General features: G+C 39.4%; 1 protein-coding gene across 1 annotated transcript; it reads left to right on the forward strand.

Annotated features, from left to right (window-relative positions):
• The first annotated feature begins 452 nt into the window (after window positions 1–452).
• On the forward strand, window positions 453–20716 carry LOC146464201 (palmitoleoyl-protein carboxylesterase NOTUM-like). Its single transcript, XM_085130104.1, has 12 exons — window positions 453–2903; window positions 3508–3707; window positions 6993–7045; window positions 12115–12210; window positions 13218–13278; window positions 14276–14337; window positions 15262–15364; window positions 16868–17065; window positions 17871–17983; window positions 18725–18899; window positions 19012–19059; window positions 19289–20716. The coding sequence occupies exons 1-12, from the start codon at window positions 2901–2903 to the stop codon at window positions 19482–19484; spliced, it is 1308 nt and encodes a 435-aa protein (XP_084986230.1). The 5' UTR covers window positions 453–2900; the 3' UTR covers window positions 19485–20716.
• Window positions 20717–22288: the final 1572 nt, after the last annotated feature.

Here is a 22288-nt window from a genome sequence, read left to right on the forward strand (position 1 = left end):
GGGGCTCGAAGCTTTCCGAAAGGAAATTACTCCTGAAAGAATTGTTTGTTGCCCCTTTTTGAGGATTCATTCAAAGCTAGAAACACCTTAATCAGCGTTAATAATAATAATTTTAGCTCCACTGGAAAGCAGTTCTGCTAACTCCAGATTAGGCTTTAACCACAGATTCAACAGTTTAACACACTTTACAAGCCTCTGAGTGAAGGGCATGTTGCATTGCCTAAAATAACTCTTGTACAGCGCGGCTGGCTGTCCAATCCTTGCTTTGATCACGTGCGATTTTCAAACCCACGTTTTGTAGCTTTTTCTTCACTGTAAAGATTAATCTCTTAACAGGCAGGAAAGCGCTTCTTACCGGAGTTTTATTTTCTGCGTCTTCGTTTATCTGAGTAGTTCCTTCGAGATTTGAATTGACAGAGATTTATTTTTTTTAGGCAAATATGTCAAATATCATGACTAAACACCTTGCAATAAAGGATGCCCGACTCCGTTCGGTATGGCACAATGGCTGAGATCTGGTTTTTATTTGAACTGAATGATTGTTTGACCTCTTTTGTTAGTTAATAACAAGGAAACTCTAGCTCTGTTTAAGTCTAAATGATATCTTGTTTTGTTTTCTTCTTTTTGACGATCTCGAATTTAATTTGAAGCATTTGTTGTACTGTAATCTTGCCATCCAGAGCTATTGCATAACACCTCCGACGTTACCGATGATGCCTTGACCAGAAAAAGGTTTAAAATGAATGCTGCCGACCGTATTTCTAGAAATCATTTCGGCAACTAACATCTAGTTATAAATCCCCTTTTTTCCACACAATTTGAGTTCACTTAAAACTACAACACATTTCATTCCTATTTTAACTTTTCGCGAGAAAACGTCCAACAGTCCTTGAAGCTCCTGTATTCAATTAATTTTTAATATCCTCTTCATATCATGCAGGTAAATATCTCTGGGAATCATTTGTGCTTCTTATTCTCGAAGAAAAAAGTCTGGAAAGGTCTTCCCTTTCTCTTTCTCTACATGAAGAGGTACTTTTCTCAGCTGGCCCCTTTCAGAAATGTGAACTATTTTTCGACGCATGTTGTGAGAGAAATGTCCCAGCCCCATTCTTGCAACGAAAGATTTCTCTAGCAATAAATTTTGTGAATTCCGTATCGTACTGTCTATTATAAACTGCAGTTTATATTAGAGTTTCCCAGACAAAAAAAATGTGGTTTACAAATGGCGGTTCACACAATCTTAAATTAAAGAAATGTTGTTTGGGTTTAAATGGTTTATGTGATGCTCTCTGGATCGTTTAATGACCTTTGGACCTTAATTAAATCGAACAGTAGCATGTCTCTAATTCACTCTACAGAGAGGTATAAAGCTTGAAATATTTTTTTTTCCGCACCCGCAAAATCGTTATTTGAAATCGTGCTGCCTCTATGGACGAGAACTGGGAGATTGTTAAGTCGTTCTGAGTGGTCTAGATTTGTTACTGTTGATGTGGCTCTTTTCAATCCAAAAATGCTAAAAGTTCAGTTCTTGAAAACTACTCAGAACGTACTCCAACTTTTGCAAATTCATGATGAAAAAGAGTAAAATTGTCGCAATCAAAGCTCTCCTCAAGAGCTCTTGTTTTAGTGACCACAACTAAGAATTTTCTCTGGAGCAGTAGAGCTTTCAGTATAGAACCACTCGTTGATCGTATCGCTCCGTTTTGCTGGCAAGTTAAGCCTGGTAGTCGTTATTCGTAAATCCTTTAACCTTTGGCAATTTCAAACGAGTTCTGACAGACTAAGTGTGTGATCATGAAATGTTGAGTGCTCTCTTGTAATTGTGAAAAATCCCATGATACGTTTAAGCTCTTCTTCCGTAAGTCGTGACGCATGTGCAGTCTTCGAAAGTTCTCTTTTCATCTTTCAGGGGTCTTTATGTGATAAACTGACCATGAACGCATTTGTTTCTTCGCTTTGCCGCACATAAACACGTTTTGTGATTAAATCAGCGGCACATTTCGTGACGGCACAAAACAAGAAGATTTTACCGGCATTTACTTTCAATAATCGGCTTTGAGTACCCTGACTACCCGGCGATATGGGCTGTTTTGCAAATCTTCATCACGACGCGCTGTCAATTTTGCTAAACCGTTCTGCAAACGATTACACTTGAAGGGAACCCCCGTCCCCAACACTGCGGTTTGGATCGATTTTTCTTTGATCCTTCTAGTCACAATGAAAACAATTCTTTGATCAACCGACCGGAGTCCCAAGTGGGCTTGGAACGCGAGAAACGGGGTTATTACCTTAATTGGTTTCAGCGAGAAAGAACGATGTTTGGCTCCTCAAACGGGTTAAGCATCTCAATTGGAACGTTCGATCGGGGACATTTCGTGCTTCGAATCCCCGCGGTGCTATCTTTAGCAGCCTCGCGCGCGATTGCATTGTTATTGCGGGAAATATATAAACCAAACAACTATGAAACAACTATGCTACGTAAATATTTATGTAAGATTATTGTGATCATTGCCTAAAGTATTAGCAGATGCTCCAATGGTGTGCACGTCTTTGTAATTGAAGAGGCATAATTAATCCGTACGGTTGGCGCCCTCATCGAGTTTATAAGTACCAATTAGTGTAAACCTTTCTAGTCGCCGCGACCAATCAAAGGCTACCATTGAAGTTTGGCTAGCTACAAAAAGTATTCGTACAACACACTTTCATCTACTTCTGTCTCGGGTTTGTGGTGTCTTGTTGTTGGCCAGCAAAAATCCACGCCATCTGTTAGTCACATTGCATTGGTTGGAACAAACGCGCGCTTTATAGAGCGTTCATCACCTTTTTCAAGTCCGAGAGAAAGATTGCTCATTGAAGAACAAGATCGCGAAAGGGAGCAGAATTTGATTAAATTTGCTAAAATGGTGAGTAAAATATCAAAGTAGCTCTGTGAATTTGTTGGTGGCATACATCTGTGTTGAGTTAGTTTGCGAACGTTCAGAGAAAGTTAGGACCTGTACGCTTCTTAGTTTAATCTCATTTACGAGAAACCAATTTGTGACAATCGGGAGTACTTATTTAATTATGACAAAGCTTAATTTGTTTTAACATTACCAAAAACGTTGAAGCCGTAACCACAAATTATATTAGCGGACAACAAAATGATCAAGATGCGGACTACGAATTTGATAAATTTGTAAAATGTCCAGTCCCGTTGAGAAACATCGACTATATAAACATGAACCATGGGCCCCACAGGAAAATGCTGCGTAATGGTCGTCATTTGAATGGCCACACTTAAGGGTTTCATCAGGGTTTCGAATGTTTAGTCACATTTAAAACAGTATTTTTGAGCAAACTCCGAACTTATTCTCATTGTTATAAACTCAGCGAGATCGGCAGCTCCGCTGCTCCGGCCAGTCCGTTTTAAAACTTATGGAACTCCAGCTATTTGTAAGGCATGTTTATAAAACAAATACGGCGCTGGCATCTTTCTAAAATAAATTTTGCGTTTTTTTTATTTTTCAGTTCCGTGTTTTTACGGCGGTGTTTTGCGGAATGGTCTTGTCATTTGCAAACGTGAACTGCGCTATTGACGACACCATAGCAGAACTGACAGCCCAACTTACTCATCTTGCTCAAACATGTTATTCAAGCGACGCGTTTAACATGGAATTACACCGGCTTGCGGACAGGGATGCCACATGTAATGACGGCAGTTCAGCGGGGTAAGCGAGATAGCGTACGTGTACTGCAAAATGTATTGACCATTCAATTTGTTACTGTTTTTCTCAGCTTAAGTCCTTCTAACCTTCAAGCAAGTTTTGTTTTCGGAAATGCTGTTTGTTTTGACCATTTACCAGAGTAAACGTCTTAGAAACTGCTGTCGCTTTTGCCCTTTGTCGCTTAGGACGTATACAGAATGAAAAAATACCGCTCGTTATTTCATGATGTCCTGGGTGTGACGGCGATGATATGAAATTTTGGTCCGTATCAGCCCCCTTATCAATTTGAGGATCATGATATGTGTACACAACACCTGGCGCGATTTGCCTAATCCAAATCAGCTTTGCGCGAATACTTAATGCCATAATAAAGATTCACCATTTTTCTCGGGCTGCTTTGAAGATCACAGCCGAGCGAGAAGAGTGTTTGTTCGTTGCTTTGTTCAAAGATACCCTTTTTTTGCTGAAGCTTAGCGGAATTTCCATTAAGAGATCAATCCATTTCCATCAAAACTGATTGATTCTTTACGGTCTTTACGTAGCTCTGTGGTCAAGATTCCAAATTCATTTGAACGCATTCATAAGTTTTTTAATTAATAGCCCATGAATTTCTACACGAAGAAATGCAAGCATTGCGCAATAGCTTTCTTTTAAATTGTCATATTTTCGAGTTTCATTTGAGTCTCATCTGGAATGAAATATCAAGCAATAACAGTTGAAAGTATGACTCTACAGCTTTCATTTTCATAAGCTCAATAGTTAGAACCATCTTGAAGAGTATAAGGACCTCTCAATTCAATAATGACATGGGCACTTTAGGATTATTAACAAGTTGCTTAGAGACTCAGAATTAAGAACCACATTGATATTTGACTTATGATGAAAATGGTTATAAAGTTGTATCAACTCTAACGGAAGGTTAACGCACAGATATTGCCCAAAGGTTTTAATTAATACCTCTCAGGAGTTATTCATTTTCTTCATTTGTCAGGAGACAAGCAGTCTACGTAGAATTAAAAAAAACTGATATAGTTTCCGTTTGTAACTGCATCGGGTTGTCATATTGGACACGAAAACATGCGCGGTTCCGGAAAATTCTGTCAAGGCTGTTTATATTGATAACACGTTCATCCCGCTATATCTGGAGGAAAAACTATTTGAACACAGACTTTTGGTGCCACCGTTTCATCCACAGACAGCTTTCTTGCTTCGTCACATGCACACGGCAACCCTGTGCCAAGACTTTAGCAGTGCGGCTAAGACTAATCTGCGGAAGTATACAGACAGCGGAACAGCAGAACTAGTGGAACCTTCCTAAAAGAATTATTTTTACACAGCCAACTTTATTTAACTGTATTTTTCATTTCGAAAATAAGTTCTCGTTCCTCACAAACTGTTATTTCCTAGCTTAAAATTAAGGTGATTCCGCTGAATTGCATTGCGCATCCTTGCTGCGCATAATTTTTCGCGTCATTTAGCGCGCGCACGCACAACATTACGGGATTTCCTTGAGGTTAAGCTCGGCAGGAAAATAAATGGTCCTTTTCTTGTAAACGAGCACGGTGACCCCCATTTTTTAATGCATCAATTTAAATGTCATACGGTTGACCACTATATATCGCGATTTAAAGAAAAGTTTAATACTCTACTTTGAGATATTTTTATTTGAATGCTTTAAAAAGCACGTATTTAGGTAGTGCTGCTTACGTGCACACGCAGCAAAATCTTTAATTTCTTTCATAATCTTTATTCCAGTTCAATAAAAATAGTTTGTTGTGTAAGATTAAAGTAAATTTTGTTGAACTGCTTCGATGTTTTAATGCAAGAAATTAATTTTTCTAGAACTGATAGTTCCCTTTTCTGATTACTAGCGTTCCTAATATAAACCTCGTGGGTCATCCAGTTACTATAATAGCCATCCAGGTTGCACAAAAACGAGCACGGTGACCCCCATTTTTTATTGCATTTTTGTAATGCTCACTGAGACATAGTCATGAACTGGACCAAGTCTTAGACAATTTTAAATACTCCTTCTTTTTCGGTGGAATTACCTTAAAGCGCTGGGTGCCCTTTTCGGAATCACGAGCAAGTGGCGTAAGTGGATGGTTCAGACAACTTTTTTAGTGTTCTAAAGTGCAGGTATTTAAAAGGATGATACGAGTTTTTGTCCGGCTTATGATTATGCGGGAAAGCAGATCTTAGCAAGGGCTATTTTCAGAGATAATTTTAGAAATTATAATCCTACACAGCTTAAAAATATAAAAAATGATGACATTTTTCCAGATTGAAACTAAATTGTGCTCATTAATTTTGAGTCGTCAGCAAGGAAAACAAAATTTGTCACGCCATGTCACACTTTCTTCAACCGCATGCATGCAAATCTTCCAAGAAGGGGTATTGTTATGAACGAATTAAACGCTGGTCAAATGCTATGATGTAAAATGTGATTACATTAAGTGAGTGGAGTAAAAATAAGTCATTTTTAGCAGGGTCTGCAAGTTCTCCAGCCTTTGAGAAGCAGGGCCGGGTTGTTCGAAACCCGATTAACGCTAATCCACGATTAAAAGTTAATCGAGGTTTTCATCCCGCCTGTTAAAAATGGTTTTAAAGGCTAATTCAAGGCAGCTAAAGGTAGACAAAAGCCTAAATCAAAACTGATAGCCAAAACTCTTTTGGAAGAATCTTCATTGATTAGTAATTAAACTTCACGCTAATCAAGGATTAGTTTAATCGGGCTTTGAACAACTGGACCCAGGTGTTCCGCGGTCTGCAGTTCCATAGATTAGTCTTACCCAAGCAGAGGACGTTTTGATAACAACAGCCCATTTGTGTTTTTTTTCTCTCTTCTTTTCTTTAAAAAAAAAAAAAGATTCGATGAAAGGCTGATGCTTTTATTTGAAGAAAAAGAATTATAATTATACGTTTTAGGTTCTCTCTTGGAGAATACGACCTTTGATAAACAGATGTCTCGTTTGTGGGACAATCCGAAATGTATCATACTTTCCAAAATAATTGTTTTTGAAAAACGGTATCTTCAATTTGAAATAAATGAGATCAGAGATTAGACCAAAATGCTAGATTTTGAGGTAATAATTTTCATCTTGTTGCGTTGACTAAGTTATACACAATTTCACGTCACCTTCTCGGAGAAGAAGTAAAATGAAAGAATTAAATTTTGAATGCTTGGTAACAAAAAATAACGAACCTGAAGTTGAATGTAATACACGTGGTCCTATCAAGCTTTAAGGTGTTTTCATTTTTTTTTTCTCTGTATCTCTTTTGTTTCAGATATTATTTAAGAAAAGCGCACGGCAGTAAAAGATGGATCGTGTATTTGGAAGGTAAGCATGACTGAGTTCATAATAGCTTAACTTTTCGTAGGTAAAATAATAAAAAAAAATTCGTTAGTCGAAGCATTCGCAGCGGCGATGGTCTGTTTATAATTTAGTCATTTTAAGTTGAAAAAGGTGTGAATAGTCATTGCTATATGCCTTTTCGACGCTGAACAAACGTTGAAAGAACAACGTTAAACCAATCGGGTTCAAAGAAACCGCGGTTCTGGTAAACCTCGTTTTCATTTGCCTCGTTTGGGTGGTACTGACCAAAGTCCAAATTCCATTTTACCCAAATTTCACAGGGCGTGTTACGTTCTTTCGGGAAGGTTTTTGGCTAATGTTCTAGAATTGGATAAATACATAACCTCTATTTAAAAACGGTGAGGTTTAAAGCTTTACAATGCTTGTGGGTTCCTGTGCTTACTATGTGGCAACATAGTAATAAAAATAGTTTAGAGTACACCTACGTAAAAATAAGTAACAATAGAATTTACAATTGTAATTTCTTTACTAAAATTAGGAAACATTAGGATTGGGGAGAAATTTGTTCTTTGAGGAAAGGGTTTTTAATAGTACTACTCGGAAAACGGAAAGAATCAACTGTGTTCTCTTGCCAAAGGTTCAGGTTAATGTATAAACTCCGTGGAATTACGCTCCAGTTGGGAAAGATTTTTTAGTACACTGTCTCGTGATAGACAGAAGATTTCTTTGAGAAAGTCAGGTCTATTTCACTCGGAATAGGCCTGTTGCGATCTTTAGAAAATGACGTCAACGTTTTGTTTCGTGTACTTGGCATTTGGAAAGGCACTCAGGCTCTTTGGGAAAGATTTCTGGTTCATGATTACAAATAGGCGGATTAACGTCGTTTTGGAAAGGCTTCTAGTTCACTCGAAATAGGCTTCCGGCCTTTTGGTCTTTGGTGAACATTTCTGGTTTCCTCGGAAATGTTAGAATTGCTCTCTTTCGGAAAGGGGTCTGGTTAAAAACTCATAGTGGACAGAATTTTTCACTCTCTGCGAGCGGTTTGTGCTTCACTCGGATCTATGAAGCAAAAATAACCAGACTGCACTCAAAAGCATTAGACGTCCAAAATGCTTCCTCTTGATAACCGCGAACAGCACCGGAAATACACTTTACATCTGACACAATCCTTGGTGAACCTTTAGCCTCTCCGCAAAACTCTTTGGAACGTTACTTCCTTCATCAGTCGAACTCGCGAGAAAATGGGACGTGTTTTGCGGCCACGTTACAATGCATGATCGTTTCTTTGGCCGGAAATATCTCTCTCAATCAGGGGATTTTCGAACAAGTTAGAAGGAACAAGTGAGGGGCTAATCGGATCACTGCATGGATTTCAACTACGATCGCACGGCAGCAAATAATTACAGTATAATTGAAGTAGATAACGATGTTAATCGGCATGCAAAGTTTCACGTATTTTCGTTGCTCACAGTTTTCGAGGACATTGTACTCAATTATCCTTAACTATTAAAAGCCTGCTGAGAAACTCTCGATGACAAAATTCTTAAAAATTCAGAACGCAGGAATTTAAAGCTGAATGCTTGGCTGACATTCGAAAACTAGACTGAAGTATATCTTACAGTATTTACTTTTTTAACAAGCAAGATTACAGGAAAATACTGGTTTAAAGATTGCTCTTTTTAAGAGTTTTCTCGACTCAGTTTTCGCAACTCATTAAAGCACTGGTTTAAGGTTACCGTATACCTTTAGAAGTGTCTCACGTCCAAGCGATGTAGCTCGTCCGGTTTGAACTGTAGATACCTAAACCCCTATATCAAACTAAAGCTTATAGAGGTAGCTATCAAACTGTACCAAGAAGTTTGAAATAAAATGAATTGTCGAATTTTTCATGACCTCTTAATGTGAGCGTCCGAATCACCTTTTGAAAGCTACAGGTCAAAGCGAATTATGTTTTTCGCTAATTTATTTCCTCCTCAGCTTCCGGACCCAAAGCGCTAAAAAAAAACAACACTGGTTTAAAGATTGATCTATCCAAGAATTTTTTTGACTCAATAAAGTACTGGTTTAAAGATTGCTCTTTCCAAGAGTTTTCGTGACTCAATTTTCCCGACTCATCTGATTTTTTCTTTAAAATCGTCCTAAAGATGATGCGTGGTCATAATCGTTCGGACTCAGTCCAAAGATATGAGTGCAGTTGCATGATTCATCATCACTCTCACTGGGAGGAAAAGGAAAAATAGCGTGGCTCTCTGGCTCATATAATGTTTATTTTGGCGAAATGTTTGTAAACCAAATCTGTACTGACATTACATATCAAACTCTAGTGTTTAGCCCGGCTTTGCTAAACTTTTTCGTGAATTACAGCGCATTCTAGAGATTCCAGTATATTAAGCATCCATACATTGGACTTTACAGTTTCCTTGTCACTCTTAGAGGATTATGCTGCTATTTTTGACCACTTTGAAAAGCGGAAAAGACGATTCAACATCTTGAATAGAAGCAACTGAAAGTAATGGTCAAATCTAGTTGAAAGTTACTAGACTATCTTTACTAGTGTGCGGAACTCATTAATAAAGGGACTTTCAGGTCGGAGTACGAGTACGCGATTGAGTACGAGTATGACTTTCAAATTTCAAATCAGTCAAGCCCCCAGAACTCTCGCTCCTGCCCGTTGTTTACCAGCAGATAAGGAGACCATAGAAACAAGATTGGTGTGACAAGCGGTTATCCAAACCACGCAAACTAGGTTTGAAAAGTCGTACTCGTACTCGTTGTCAAATCTGAAGGTGCCTGATAAATGTGTTTCGGCCAGCACGCAAAATGATAGCGATTTGGAAAGGTCGGTTGCGCCATCATTTTCAATAGTCCTGCTTTTGTGTATTGCTAAAAACCAGGAAGAGTTTTATCCTTTTGTTCTAGAGACCTTCCTTGTATAAGCAAAAGTGCTTAGTTATAATTTTAATCATTAAAAAGAAGCAAAAAATGAAGAAATGAACGAACAATTGAACGAAAAAACAAGTCGAGGAAGAGAGCGAAAGAGCAAACGAACGAATGAATGAAAAACATTTACATTCCTTAAAGGGAAAGTATCACGCGAATTTGATGTCATTTCAAAACCCAAAAATGTTTGTCTGTCAACAGAAACAAAAATAATTGTCTAGTTTTTTTAAAAAATTATCACCCCAGTGCAAAAAAATCTGTCGATTAGTGCCTCTGGCCAGAGACAGAGTAGGTCAGAATGGAATGAAACTTGAAGAACGTTAAGTCAACGTTTTTCAAGTTCTCGAATTTTTGTTTCGAAAATGCGCAAGAACAGATAACGAGTTGCTGCTTTAAAGAGTTTATTTCTTTGCTCATGTTGTTCTAGAATTATTTTGTAGCTAAGTGAAGGTCTTATTTCACCATTTTTAACAAAAGAGGTCAAAGGCCCCATGAAACTTCCCCTTTAAATCGTCACCAAAAATCGAAAAGTCATAAGAAAGCAGAAAAAAGAGAACCCTTTTTTTTTTTCTTGGAATACCGTGGTGTTTTGCCTTCACCTGAAGGGCCCTAATCTCCAAGAATCCCACTGAATCTTTTTCAAAATGTGAAATAGGCGGTGTCTTTAACCAATTGTTGTTTATGTTGTTTACATTTTTGATAATGGTTATCACTTTTTCGTGGAATTCTTAGTGAAAACATCCTCAAAGACCACTTAGAAGGGATGTGACCCTTCATTAATTAGACCGTGCGATTTCTGGCGATATTTTTCGATGTCAATGAGCTCGAGTTCCGGCCTAACTTATGAGTAGAAACTTAAATAATATTACAGATTGAAATGAAAAGTATTTTAAAAATCTTCGAGAAAGCCACAAATAGAAAAAGTTTCCTCAAAGCGCTTCTGACACGACAAACTGATCGGGTTCCAAAAACTCGCGGTTTAAAGCATGCAAACTAGAGTGTGTGTACCGGTGTTGCAACAAGCGTTGGCAAACATATTGGTCACTGAACTATTGACAAGAAATAGAACTAGTGATTTCAGAAAATCACTTCGCGTTCATGACGGTGTGCCGTGTAAATTTGCCAAGGTGATGCCCATTGCAATAGATTACTTGGATTAACATAAGTAATGTAATTAGCACTCTACCACACTCACAAAAACAGCTGTTGAGTTTTTCGTGCATTCTGAACTAACCTCTCCATCTGTTTTAATCTTCGTGAATTCTGTCATTCTTCCAGAACATAAATGTATCAATCACGATTTAAAAACATCTGTCCATAGCTTAATCTTGTTAATTTGTCTGTCCAAACGATCGAGAGTTTTTCTACCGCTACTTCCCATAACTCTTAACTCTTCATGTTTTACCTTAATTAAAAACCAATTTTATCTGAGACCCACTTATTTTAGGATTACCCTTTCCGTTTTACGTGATCTGATAACCGCATCTCCTGAACAACCCAAAATCGTGTCCAAAGCCTGGAACATCCTCGAATGAGGACGTTATTAATTAGCACATCCAGAAGTGGACTTCACGAGATTGGCCAGCTATATTAGAGCGCAGGGTTGGGGTGGGGGGGGGGGGGGGGGGGCTATTCTCGCGACCCCGTGATACGGCATTTTTGCCGTCCGTTAATCGTGATGTACTGAAAAAGCGTTCTGTGAATCGTGATTGAAATGCACTCCGTGAAAAGAGAACTGCAAAACTCCTTGATTGCGAATCGTGAATACGCTGATATTGAATAAAATAAATCGTTAATTTGTACCGTAACGGGCCTTCGGTGGCTTGATCTATCTTCACTAACACTTTCGTGCGCTCAGCGAGCTTCCTTTTAACTTTTTGTTTGCTGAGTTTATCAAAGTTTTGTTATAAATGCAAAATTATGGTTTGCGACCTTGTGACGAGACCCCCCCCCCTCCCCTCGTGCGCACCAGGATTAATCGGGAGAAAGGTTTTGCGGGAAACTTAATAAACTCTCTGTACAATTTAATTTCGAACATGGGCGAGTGGCAGAGTTCTGGCTTGCTCGCAGCCTCGCACACGTTTTCCCGCGCTTGGCGCCGGTTACATTATTTGCTTCGTATGCTGATTGGTTCATTCTCTTGTTGTTGTCAGGTGGTTGGTTTTGTGACAGCGCAGCATCTTGCAGGGAAAGGCACCACCAAATGAGAGAATTGATGACATCAAAAGGTTGGAGCAGAACGAAAAGAGGTAGGAAAACATTATGTTTTAGGCAGTTCAATGAAAAAAGAACAAAGGAAAAAGAAACTGAGAACTTTAGGAAAGAACTTCTTTTGCTAATACTTACAAGTGTAGACTTCGAGCAGTCGTACTGTTTTCCCCAGATCACGCGCGCAAAGTGACGGTAAATTATGCAAATTAGAAAAGTGAACGAGTAGGGATTGGCGAGAGGGAGGAAAAAGTGCGACTGCGGAGGTTCGTTTGTTCTTCGAATTTCCCGTTGCTGAGAAACGGAAAATTTATCCCTGTTTACACGCTCCACACAACGACGCGAGCCTGTGTAACTTACTATAGAGAGTTAATGGTTGCGTTTGTTAATTCGCGATGGATGTTACTTAACTAAACGCGAATTTGGAAGGAAATTAAGCTTGACTGAAAGGAAATAAGCACGGCTGAATTGAAAGAGAGAGTAAAATTTCCAAGTGAAGAAAATTATCGCGATTTTGGAGGTGTTGCAGTCAACGAAGAGAATGTTGACGGATTCCAAAGACACTTTGTGGGCAAACAAAAAAAAGTCATTTCTGATTTCGTCCAGTATCAAAAACAATGGATAAAAGGCTGAGATATGTTACACAAAAAGGTGATGCCGTTTAATTTTTGTTAAAAAAAAAGATGCAAATTAAACGTCACGGAAATTATCGTTAAGAGAACGTAACGCAACTTTAAATTTTGTAATTAGCGCAGGACGTTGTACTTTTTATTTGACATCCGAGAACTGTTTGTGTTTAGGAGAGGATAAATGCCAGCATATACAGCATGTGTCAACATCATCATCATCATCATCATCATCATCATCATCATCATCATCATCATCATCATCATCATCATCATCATCATATCTTGGAGATAAACGGATTTCGCCTTCATCTCATATTCCGCTAGCGTTTTAAACTCTATTGGTTAACTTCTCTAATTAAACTAAAGAATAGTATAAGTTGAATTTCTTATTTACTTTTTTGTGTTTGTTTGGCTTATAGGAATCGGATTATTGTCCACTGTCCCACAAGAAAACCCAAGCTGGTGGAATTCCAACACTGTGTAAGATTTTACTTACCTGTTACGTTTTTAAGAGCAAAGTTACACAGACGATTTACAACAAAAATTTTCAGCACACTGCGAGGTTTTGAATTGGTTCCAATGAAAATTACGCAGAAAATCGTCGGCCCGCCCGTTTTACACGACATCAACTTTTGCGCGGTAGCACGCTCCAAAGAGTCACCCCTCAGAAACTCGGCGAAGACAAGTAAGGGTAAAGACGTCCCTCGTCTTGCTTCGATATTCCACGTTGGACATAATTTTTGGCGCATATGTTTCGCGTCTTCCGTGAAAACCCCAGACTGCGGAAAACGTGTTTGCTCGAAATGTTTTGTTTTCAAGGACGCTCGTTCTAAGTGCAATTTTTTTTTTTTTCAGAGAACGAGCTCTTTGCCAACCTCGTTCCCAGGGTCTCTCATCTTCCCGCCCCCTGGAGCGAGAGAGAAGAGACCCTGGTTTGGGCTGGTCACGTGTCTTCCAGATTTTAGCAGATTACAAATAAGCGGTTTGAGGGAGGGGCAGATAAGTGGGGAATTTGTCTCCACTTAGTCCACTGGCGAGCGTAGCTTTTCGGCAATCAAAACAAACTACACATGAAGCGCTTCGGACCGAATTACTGTCAAATGGGAGTATTCAGCAAACGACTCGTCCCTGAGGAATTTTTTTGCTCTGTAAACACGTGACCAGCCCAAACCAGGGTCTCTTCTCTCTCGCTCCAGGGGGCGGGAAGCTGAGAGACCCTGGAAATGAGGTTGGCTCTTTGCAGCGCCTGTGCGAGGGAGGCTGATAAGCTATTCTCAGCGCGTGCTGGCAATGCGGACATTTTCGAAAAATCCCTCCCGTGGAATCGCGAAACTACAGCTCATGCGAAATATGGAAATAAGAGCCGTTAAAAGTTAGCAAGGTTAAAGTAGTTACTCCTAAGTATACTTGACTTTGTTTTGTACCTTAAGCAAATTCTAATTGATGTTTTTCTCCGTCTGTTGTTATTGGTCGTTAGGTACATACCTTACTGCTCAAGTGATGCTTGGAGTGGAAATGCATCCAGCTGGGAAACTGGAGGTCAGTATATGCAAACAAAACTCATTTTCATACGAAGAGCTTTGCACTTAGCCTCGCTTTCATAATGAGGCTCACAGCAATTCCGAAAGGGCCTGTTAGTCACCGAATTGGAGGCAGACAGTAGTGATATTTCATTTACTTTGCCGCTCCGCGGTTCGGTAAAACCCAGCACAAACTTAACTTCTTTATACGTCTCAGTTGTCTGCGTGATAATGCCCCGATATCAGAGAGATTTACCATCTGTGAAGTTTGCGGCAAACTCCTACGGTAAAAGCAACCACGCAATCAGTGATTCATTTTACAACCATGATTTTGACGCTATTCTCCTCGTTTGCCTGTTGTCGTTTGTGGTTTCAACACTGAGGTGACATGTCATTTTAGCATGAATTGTTTGTTGAGAATATTTTACGTGTTACACGAGGAAAGGTATGGAAACTACATTTAAAGGCCATTTGTCGTGAAACGCGTAGCGTAATCTTTCCGCACTGCAGCACGTTTAGCGCATAAAAACATTGTAGATGACCAACTGTTAACCTTTAAGCCCTAACAGTGATCAGCATCAAATTTCTCCTTGTTATATCCATGCTTATTCAATCCCTGAGGTTATGAGGATTAAGGAGTTGATCACACAAAGTGAATTTTCTTGAAATTTTAAAAACCTTTCCCCTGTACTTTCATAGGAGAATTTGTTCTTTGACCACCAAAAGTTTGCATATCCTAGATTCCATGATAGTAGAAAAGATCAAAGGAATACAAATGCGACAATGATAAAATAAAAACAAAACCTCGTGCGGATTGACGAGAGGGAAGGAGAGTCTGCCTCTGAGAGTATCCGACCGGTGTGCGACCGCCATACCCTTAGGAAAGCGGTTAGCCTGCTGTAAAGCTTTCTCTGTTTTCTAAATAATCTCCTTTATTTTGCAGAACGATTTTCGTTTCATGGAACCAGAATATTGGAGAAGGTGATCGAACAATTGCTGCCAGAAGGACTCTATCACGCAAAGCATCTTCTCCTCGCCGGCAGCAGGTACAAAGAAAGTAGGCACGCAATGCATGCAGACTCGATGACGTTTACTAACAAGTGGTCACATGACTAGAGTGCATGGTATCGAAACAATCAATCGAGCCTCCCGTAAACGGACACCCTTGGGACCAGAAAAAGTGTCCGCTTAAGCGAGGCGTCTGCTTATAGGAGGTTAAAAATGTAGTGTTTGTATGTTGCTGAGAACATGACCAAGTGTCTACTTACGAGAGGTGTCCGCCTACGGGAGGTGTCCGTTAGCGAAGATTCGACTGTATTAAGATTTTTTCAAACGGAAATTAGAATCAGTTATAGAGCGGTTTTCAATTGAGCGTCATAAAACCAAAACCAAAGTAAATACTCTTGCCAATCACGACAGACGCAAAAGTACAATGAGCCAACCAATTTTCGAACGAAATTTATGTAACTGGCGTCAAGTGCGGGAAAAGGCGTGCGAGCAGATTACGATTAGTTTGAGTATTGCTTCTCATTGGTTGAGAAAATGGTGCGAGCAGTAGCGCAAAACCAATGCAAAAACCAATAACTTTGCACATGCACAACTCATGGAAAACCGCTCTATCAAGCATTGGCATTGATGTCGCCCCAATCTTATTTCCCGAGTGCTAGTTCCCAATGCTCTCGGATGAAATTCATGCCAAGCAACATCCACCGCCGTTCAGTCCGCGGTCAATGAGGACCTTAAGCAGAGACAACGACCACGCCAACGAAAACAGAACTTGAAAATTACATTCGCGTTTTCTCATTAAATTCGCCATCATTTCTACTCATTTAGTTTGTGTAATGTGGCCGAACTATCCAGGAGCTAGCGTCGTATGGGCGGCTTTAAAGTTTAGGAAGAGAAAGGAAATTTAATCATCGGGCGTTCACGTTCTATACAAAATTTTGATTGTGGTCATTTTACGTTGTTGTTCAGTTTTCAAAATACGGCAGAAAATGTTCTAAAGTGTGTAACGCACGTGTAGAACTAGTATTTTGCTAATTAGAACTATTGTCTTCTGACGTTCTCGTTGTCGTCGTCGCTGCTTAAGGTCCCTAATGATACCTGCAAGAAGCGATTTCCAGCAGGCGATTGGTGTAAGTCCTGTTACGATCGACTTCACTTTGAAACAAAGCCCTCTGAGAAACAAATTCGTAACAATTTTTAAGTACTAAATCAAACACAAGGAAGAATGTTTCATCTGATTTCCAAACACCTAGGAGTAAGTTGAAAACAAAAAGACGAGGTGCAGCCGAGTTTTTTAAGCCAAATTCGAAATGTTTGGAAATCAACTGAAACACTCTTTCGAGTATCTGATATAGCTTCTCAACCTGTTTGTAATTCTTGGAGAAATTCAAAGCAAAAGTGCACCAGTTTGATGACAATTAATATCACATTTCCAAACGTCCTTCACGGTAGTGATTTCCTTTGTATTCTCTTCATGAATTGTTCATAAGTTTGAGAAGTTATGTATACAAAGCCCTTAAGTTCAAATCTTTTCCTTTTTGCAGCGCTGGAGGGATTGGCGTGATCCTTAACTTAGACAGAATTGCGATGAAACTCCGGATGGCTGGCTCCAAAGTGCATGTCCGAGGTCTGGCCGATTCTGGTTGGTACTTGATTGGTGACAATAGTCCGCTGAAGCGACCGTGCCTCTTGGGTGGTGGCCAGAACTGCGAGCCAGCCGACGCCATCAAGCAGGGGATGGAGTATGTATCATTTTGAGCTGGCTGATAGATTGGTTTTTATTTGAGTGTCGTTAAACCAAAAACAACCAAAGTAATCACAACAGATGACGTAAACAACACAATATAGAGATTTAGATTTACGTTTAGGGCCAACGGCAGACGGCAGAAATGACCACGTGATCATGTTTGTCCTACATATGCCGCTTGATGTTTTCAGTTTCTCAGCAAAATTGAGTATCAAAGGTCAGAGTTATATTGTACTATTCTCATCTATGTACTCATTTCTTCAAGAAAACATCAATACGAATCTCGAGTTTGCCGTAAACGTGATTCTAAATTTCTCTAATGAACCAATCAGAACTCGAAGCAGATTCAAGAAACTGGCGCCAAACTCGTGCAAATGTGTGCGTGCAAATCACCATTGGTCTTGTTTCTGATTGGTTGAGTAAGTGGCGCGAGTTTTGCTAACCAATCAACAGAGCGTAGCAAAACCCGAGGCAAATGTCAATTACGTTCGACGTTCAACAGGTTATTTCCGAGTTGCTTTGAACCTCATTATGAAAGCGAGGTTAAATGTTAGGTTTTATTATGAAAATTAGTTTTCATTCATATGCAAGCAAACTAACTAATTTTCATATGAAAATCTTTCATAATGAGGTTCACAGAAACTCGGAAATGGCCCATTGGAAACCGCTCTAACTGCAAGAGATTCACTTGCGTTTTTCTTGTTACTTTTTCTTGTAAAGCAAGCAAGGTTGTGTGCCCCTTTCTTGGGATTTCTTTCAAAATAATAGTCTCTTGAAGATTTCCTTTTTTCCTTTTTCAGGTACTGGAGAGGGATCGTTCCAGACGACTGTGCAAGAAGGAACCCCACAGAAAAATGGAAATGTTATTTTGGGGAGCACGTGTACCGCACAGATAGCCAATCCCCCAAACATAGTGAGTACACCTCGCCCTAGAGGGTTTTGTTTTGTGGTTGTCATAGCAACAATTTCGTTAGCTTTCATGCGGCTTCGTTGATTCAGACCTTTATTGTTTCCAAGAGAGAAGCGTTTCTCTAACATCGGGTTACAATTTGGTACAAGTGATATTTTAGGTGCTGACATTTAGTGACGTAAACGCGTTCCCATTTTGCAATGCAAAAGTTTATTTCTTCACGATTTTGCACTAAAAATTTATTTGATATTGCTGAGCCTGAAATCCTCGAAGAACGACAAATTTATGATTCAAACCTGAAGAAACTGTTATTTTCCTTTAAAGCAATATGTCGCTGATTGTGAGATTATTGTGTCACGAAAACGTATCACATTTCAAACGTTTTGTAGATCAAAAACGTGTTATATCAACTAAAAAGCCGGTGTTACTTGTTCCAAAGTGTCGACCATTTGCAGTTTCATTCGAATTATTAAATAGGCCATTTTTCGAGTTGCTTTGAACCTCATTATGAAAGCGAGGCAAAGTGCAAAGTTTTTATCATGAAAATTAGTTTTCACTTATATGCAAACAAAACTAATTTTTATATGAAAGGCTTTGCACTTAACCTCGCTTTCATAATGAGGTTGACAGCAACTTATACATGGCCTATTGTCCACGCTAACTAACACGTGCAGGCCAGCTACAAAAAATGTAACGTGCTTTGTACCAGGGCTGTCTGAACAATTTTTTTTGTTCGTTCAACAGGCCCGCTGTTCGTTTTCCAGTGGTTGTACGACAAAGCACAGTTGGCTTGGACCGTATCAGGGACGTTTTCAGTTCCTGGGAAACTAACTCCAAAGGAATATGAAATCGTTCTTCGAAGCCTGTTCTCTCAAGGGGCAAAGATGAAGCAATCATTTAATCGGACAAAGGGATTAGTGTGAGTTTATTTTATAGATAGATGTTTTTGACTAAAAAGTCGAGTCAGACTAGATTTCTTTGTATGTTTTTTTTCATACTAAAGTTCGTTTCTGTGTTTTTCTTTCTCACAGTGCTGTATTCGCACCCTCGTGTGTTTCTCATGGAATCCTCTTAACAGAGTAAGTATTCTCTTTATCGGTAAAGTAAAACCACTAGTAATTCTGTACCGCGAAGCTACTGTTTGGTTTCTCTGAAATATCCTCAATCCCACAGTTGCCCTGTAGACGCTTCGCTCTTCGGCATTTTCCCTCAATATCCAGTCGTTTGACGGGGCTCATTTATAAATACCAAGGTGAGAAGGGAGGTTCGAATATACATATTTATGTTGTTCTTGTTGTTTGCTTGCAGTAGTTGGCTCAAAGTTATGGTGGATGGCAAAAATCTAAACGACGCTTTAGACGCTTGGTACCAGTCTTCCGACCAGGGCTCGGCCAGCTACCCAACAATCATTGAAAACGGGTGCAGTTTCCCACAATGTAGCCGAAACTGCCCCGTGTCACCGCCATCAGGAAGATCTACCCGACGGCAACGAGATTCTGACTAATTCACCCCTAGAATGATAGCAAGAAACAAAGAAGATTAATCCATACATTAGCAGGAATGCGGGTCTTTTCTGAAAGTACCGGAGCACATTGTGTTTTCTAAGGTTTTGGATTTTGGTCTTGCCTTTTGGATTTGGATTTTCTTTCATTGTTTTGTTAATGTTAGTCATTAGTGCCTCGGTACTCACAAAAAGAATTACGATTTCTGAGGTCTAGCTTCTTACGTTACGCAGACGTTCTTTGGTTCGTCACGTCACGCACTCCCCGTGACATAACAAGCCAAAGAGTCGAACCTGTGACTTGATGTTTGGACACAGTTTTATCATTTGCTTTGACCGATTTGGTCAGTCAGTCATGCTTTTGTTATATTTGTTCTAAAAAGGCAGCAGATAGCACTCTGGTGAAAATTCAAACAGTTTTCAATTCTAATCTTTCAGTCAAAAGACATTAGCAGACAAATAGGCCATTTTCGTGTTGCTTTGAACCTCATTTTGAGAGCGAGGCTAAGTGGAAAACTTTCCGTATGAAAATTAGTTTTGTTTGCATTTGAATGAAAACTAATTTTCGTAACAAAGGGTCTATTAATGTTTTTCAAGTTTTAAGATCACGACAAAAATGAGGCCAAAGCCGTCTTGTGACCGCCGTAAATTTACACCATTACCAAACGCAACAAAAATTCGTGAAATTAAGGGTGCAAAAACGAGGAGTTTTCCATCATATATTTAAACACGTCACGGTGCATGATTTCCTATGTCTTTGACTGTTGGATTATAAATGAGTTTGAGAAGATGTATTGCAAAACCCTTGCTGCTGTACTTATCAGATTTATATTATTAAACCAGCTGTGTTAAATCTGAACTTGAAACATGAAAACCGTAGTCATCCAACTTGGAAAATAATAATTGATTCAGCCTTGCTGGCCATATCTTACTCGAAAAAAACATATTTTCCGTGACAAATTTGAAAGAGATATTGTTAAAATGTTTCTTAGCCTTACATGCATTTTTAGCTCAGGGAATTGTGTAGGCTCGATTACCAGCCGCTGTTCGGGAAATGAGCCCACGTTCACCCACGGGGAGGAGAGCCTGACTCTCCTTTTCCCCCTCCTGCCCCCCACCCCCAAGAGAACTTGTTCGTAGGCTACACCCGAGCGTGCGGCGGAAATCGAGCCTAGGAATTGTGTAATATATTACCATTACATTGAATTTTATAAAGGACTTTTTATTTCCTCTGATTGTCTGCTGTCCTCTTTATTCTTAAAATGTAATACTGGGAAGAAGGGGGTGCGATAATACAGACATATTGAAGTTCATATAAAATAAGCTTGAGTGAACGCTAGCTGTGATTTGTTAAAAGGTGTCATCCTATAACTCAGTGGAGAGCCCACCCATCGTTTCGTTTTTCCGAATGTGGAATTGTTCTCATTGTAATCTTTATCTTTAATTTTGGCAATTGCCTGTAGCACTGTGATCTGCCAATGGTCTGGCCAGCGGTAATAGCCATCAGGGACAGCTAAGTCTTCACCACGTGACCAAGAAACAACGAACGACTCTTCATGGTGTCAGTATACCGTGCATACGAGTACTTTTAGTTTTTAACAACGAAGCAGAGACAAAATACACTCAAATCCCTTTATTGTGGCCACCCTCGGGACCGCGAGTTGGTGTCCTTAATAACGAGAATCTCTAGAAACGGAAATTTATTCAGTCAAACGTCTGTAATTTATTTTTGCCGGGTATTTGCTACTGTCCGTATTAATATAATCGCAAGGCGAGAGTTTCCTGTACACGTATGAAAGCATATGGAGTGTTTTCACATGACGTCACGGCGGCCATGTTGGTGTCCCAAAACAAAGAAATGGCGGCCATGTTGGTGTCCCAAACTAAACCTCTGGGAATTGAACTCTATTTTTATGCAAATTATTGCTTTTGTTTCAGTAAACCATATATGGCCGGTAGTCACGTGAATGAAAACGCTCTATATTAAAATTTTACAGAGTATCAAACGGGATTGAAAAATACATCCATTAGATACGAGTTACAAGCCCGCAACACTTACAAATAGGCCTTATCACGGTTTTCGACGCCATTTTGACGAGTCTGAAATAACAGTGTTTGTATGGAAATCCGATGTCAAATAACTTTCATAAAACATCGCTTCTGAAAAATTCATGAATTGGAAACTTTTAGCACTAGTAAAAGGATTTTAAGAAAAAAAATTGGAGGGATGCAGCTGTGCTAGAAAGCGTCCAGTCGTGTTTTGAATTTTCCATACATTTGTCTGTATAGCGAACCAGCCGTGAACTGCTACTAAAAATAGTTGGCGGGAAAAAAATACAGACAAATGTATGGAAAGTTCGAAACACGACTGGACGCTTTCTGGCACAGCTACATCCCTCCAAATTTTTCTCTTAAAATCCTTTTACTAGTGCTAAAAGTTTCCAATTCATGAGTTTTTCAGAAGCGATGTTTTATGAAAATTATTTGATATCGGATTCCCATACAAACACTGTTATTTCAGACGTGTTGGCCTACTCGTCAAAATGGCGTCGAAAACCGTGATAAGGCCCAGAGGGCAGCTAAATTCTCATTTCGATACACGCAGAATTGGTCTGAAAAAGTTGACGTCAACCAATATTTGAAACCTGCTCCTTTGTTTTATTTGTTGTCGCTGTTGTTGTTGCAGAGTTTATGTTTCATCTGGACTGACAACAACAAAAATTGGCGGATGTATTGCGGGCTTAAGCAACCACTTTCTCTAACTTCAATCATCGGCAAAACTCTTGGGGAGATTGCTAATTTTTGCC

The sequence above is a fragment of the Pavona decussata genome, unplaced genomic scaffold (genome assembly GCF_977016875.1).
Source record: "Pavona decussata unplaced genomic scaffold, jaPavDecu1.1 SCAFFOLD_168, whole genome shotgun sequence".
In the NCBI taxonomy this organism is placed as follows: domain Eukaryota; kingdom Metazoa; phylum Cnidaria; class Anthozoa; order Scleractinia; family Agariciidae; genus Pavona; species Pavona decussata.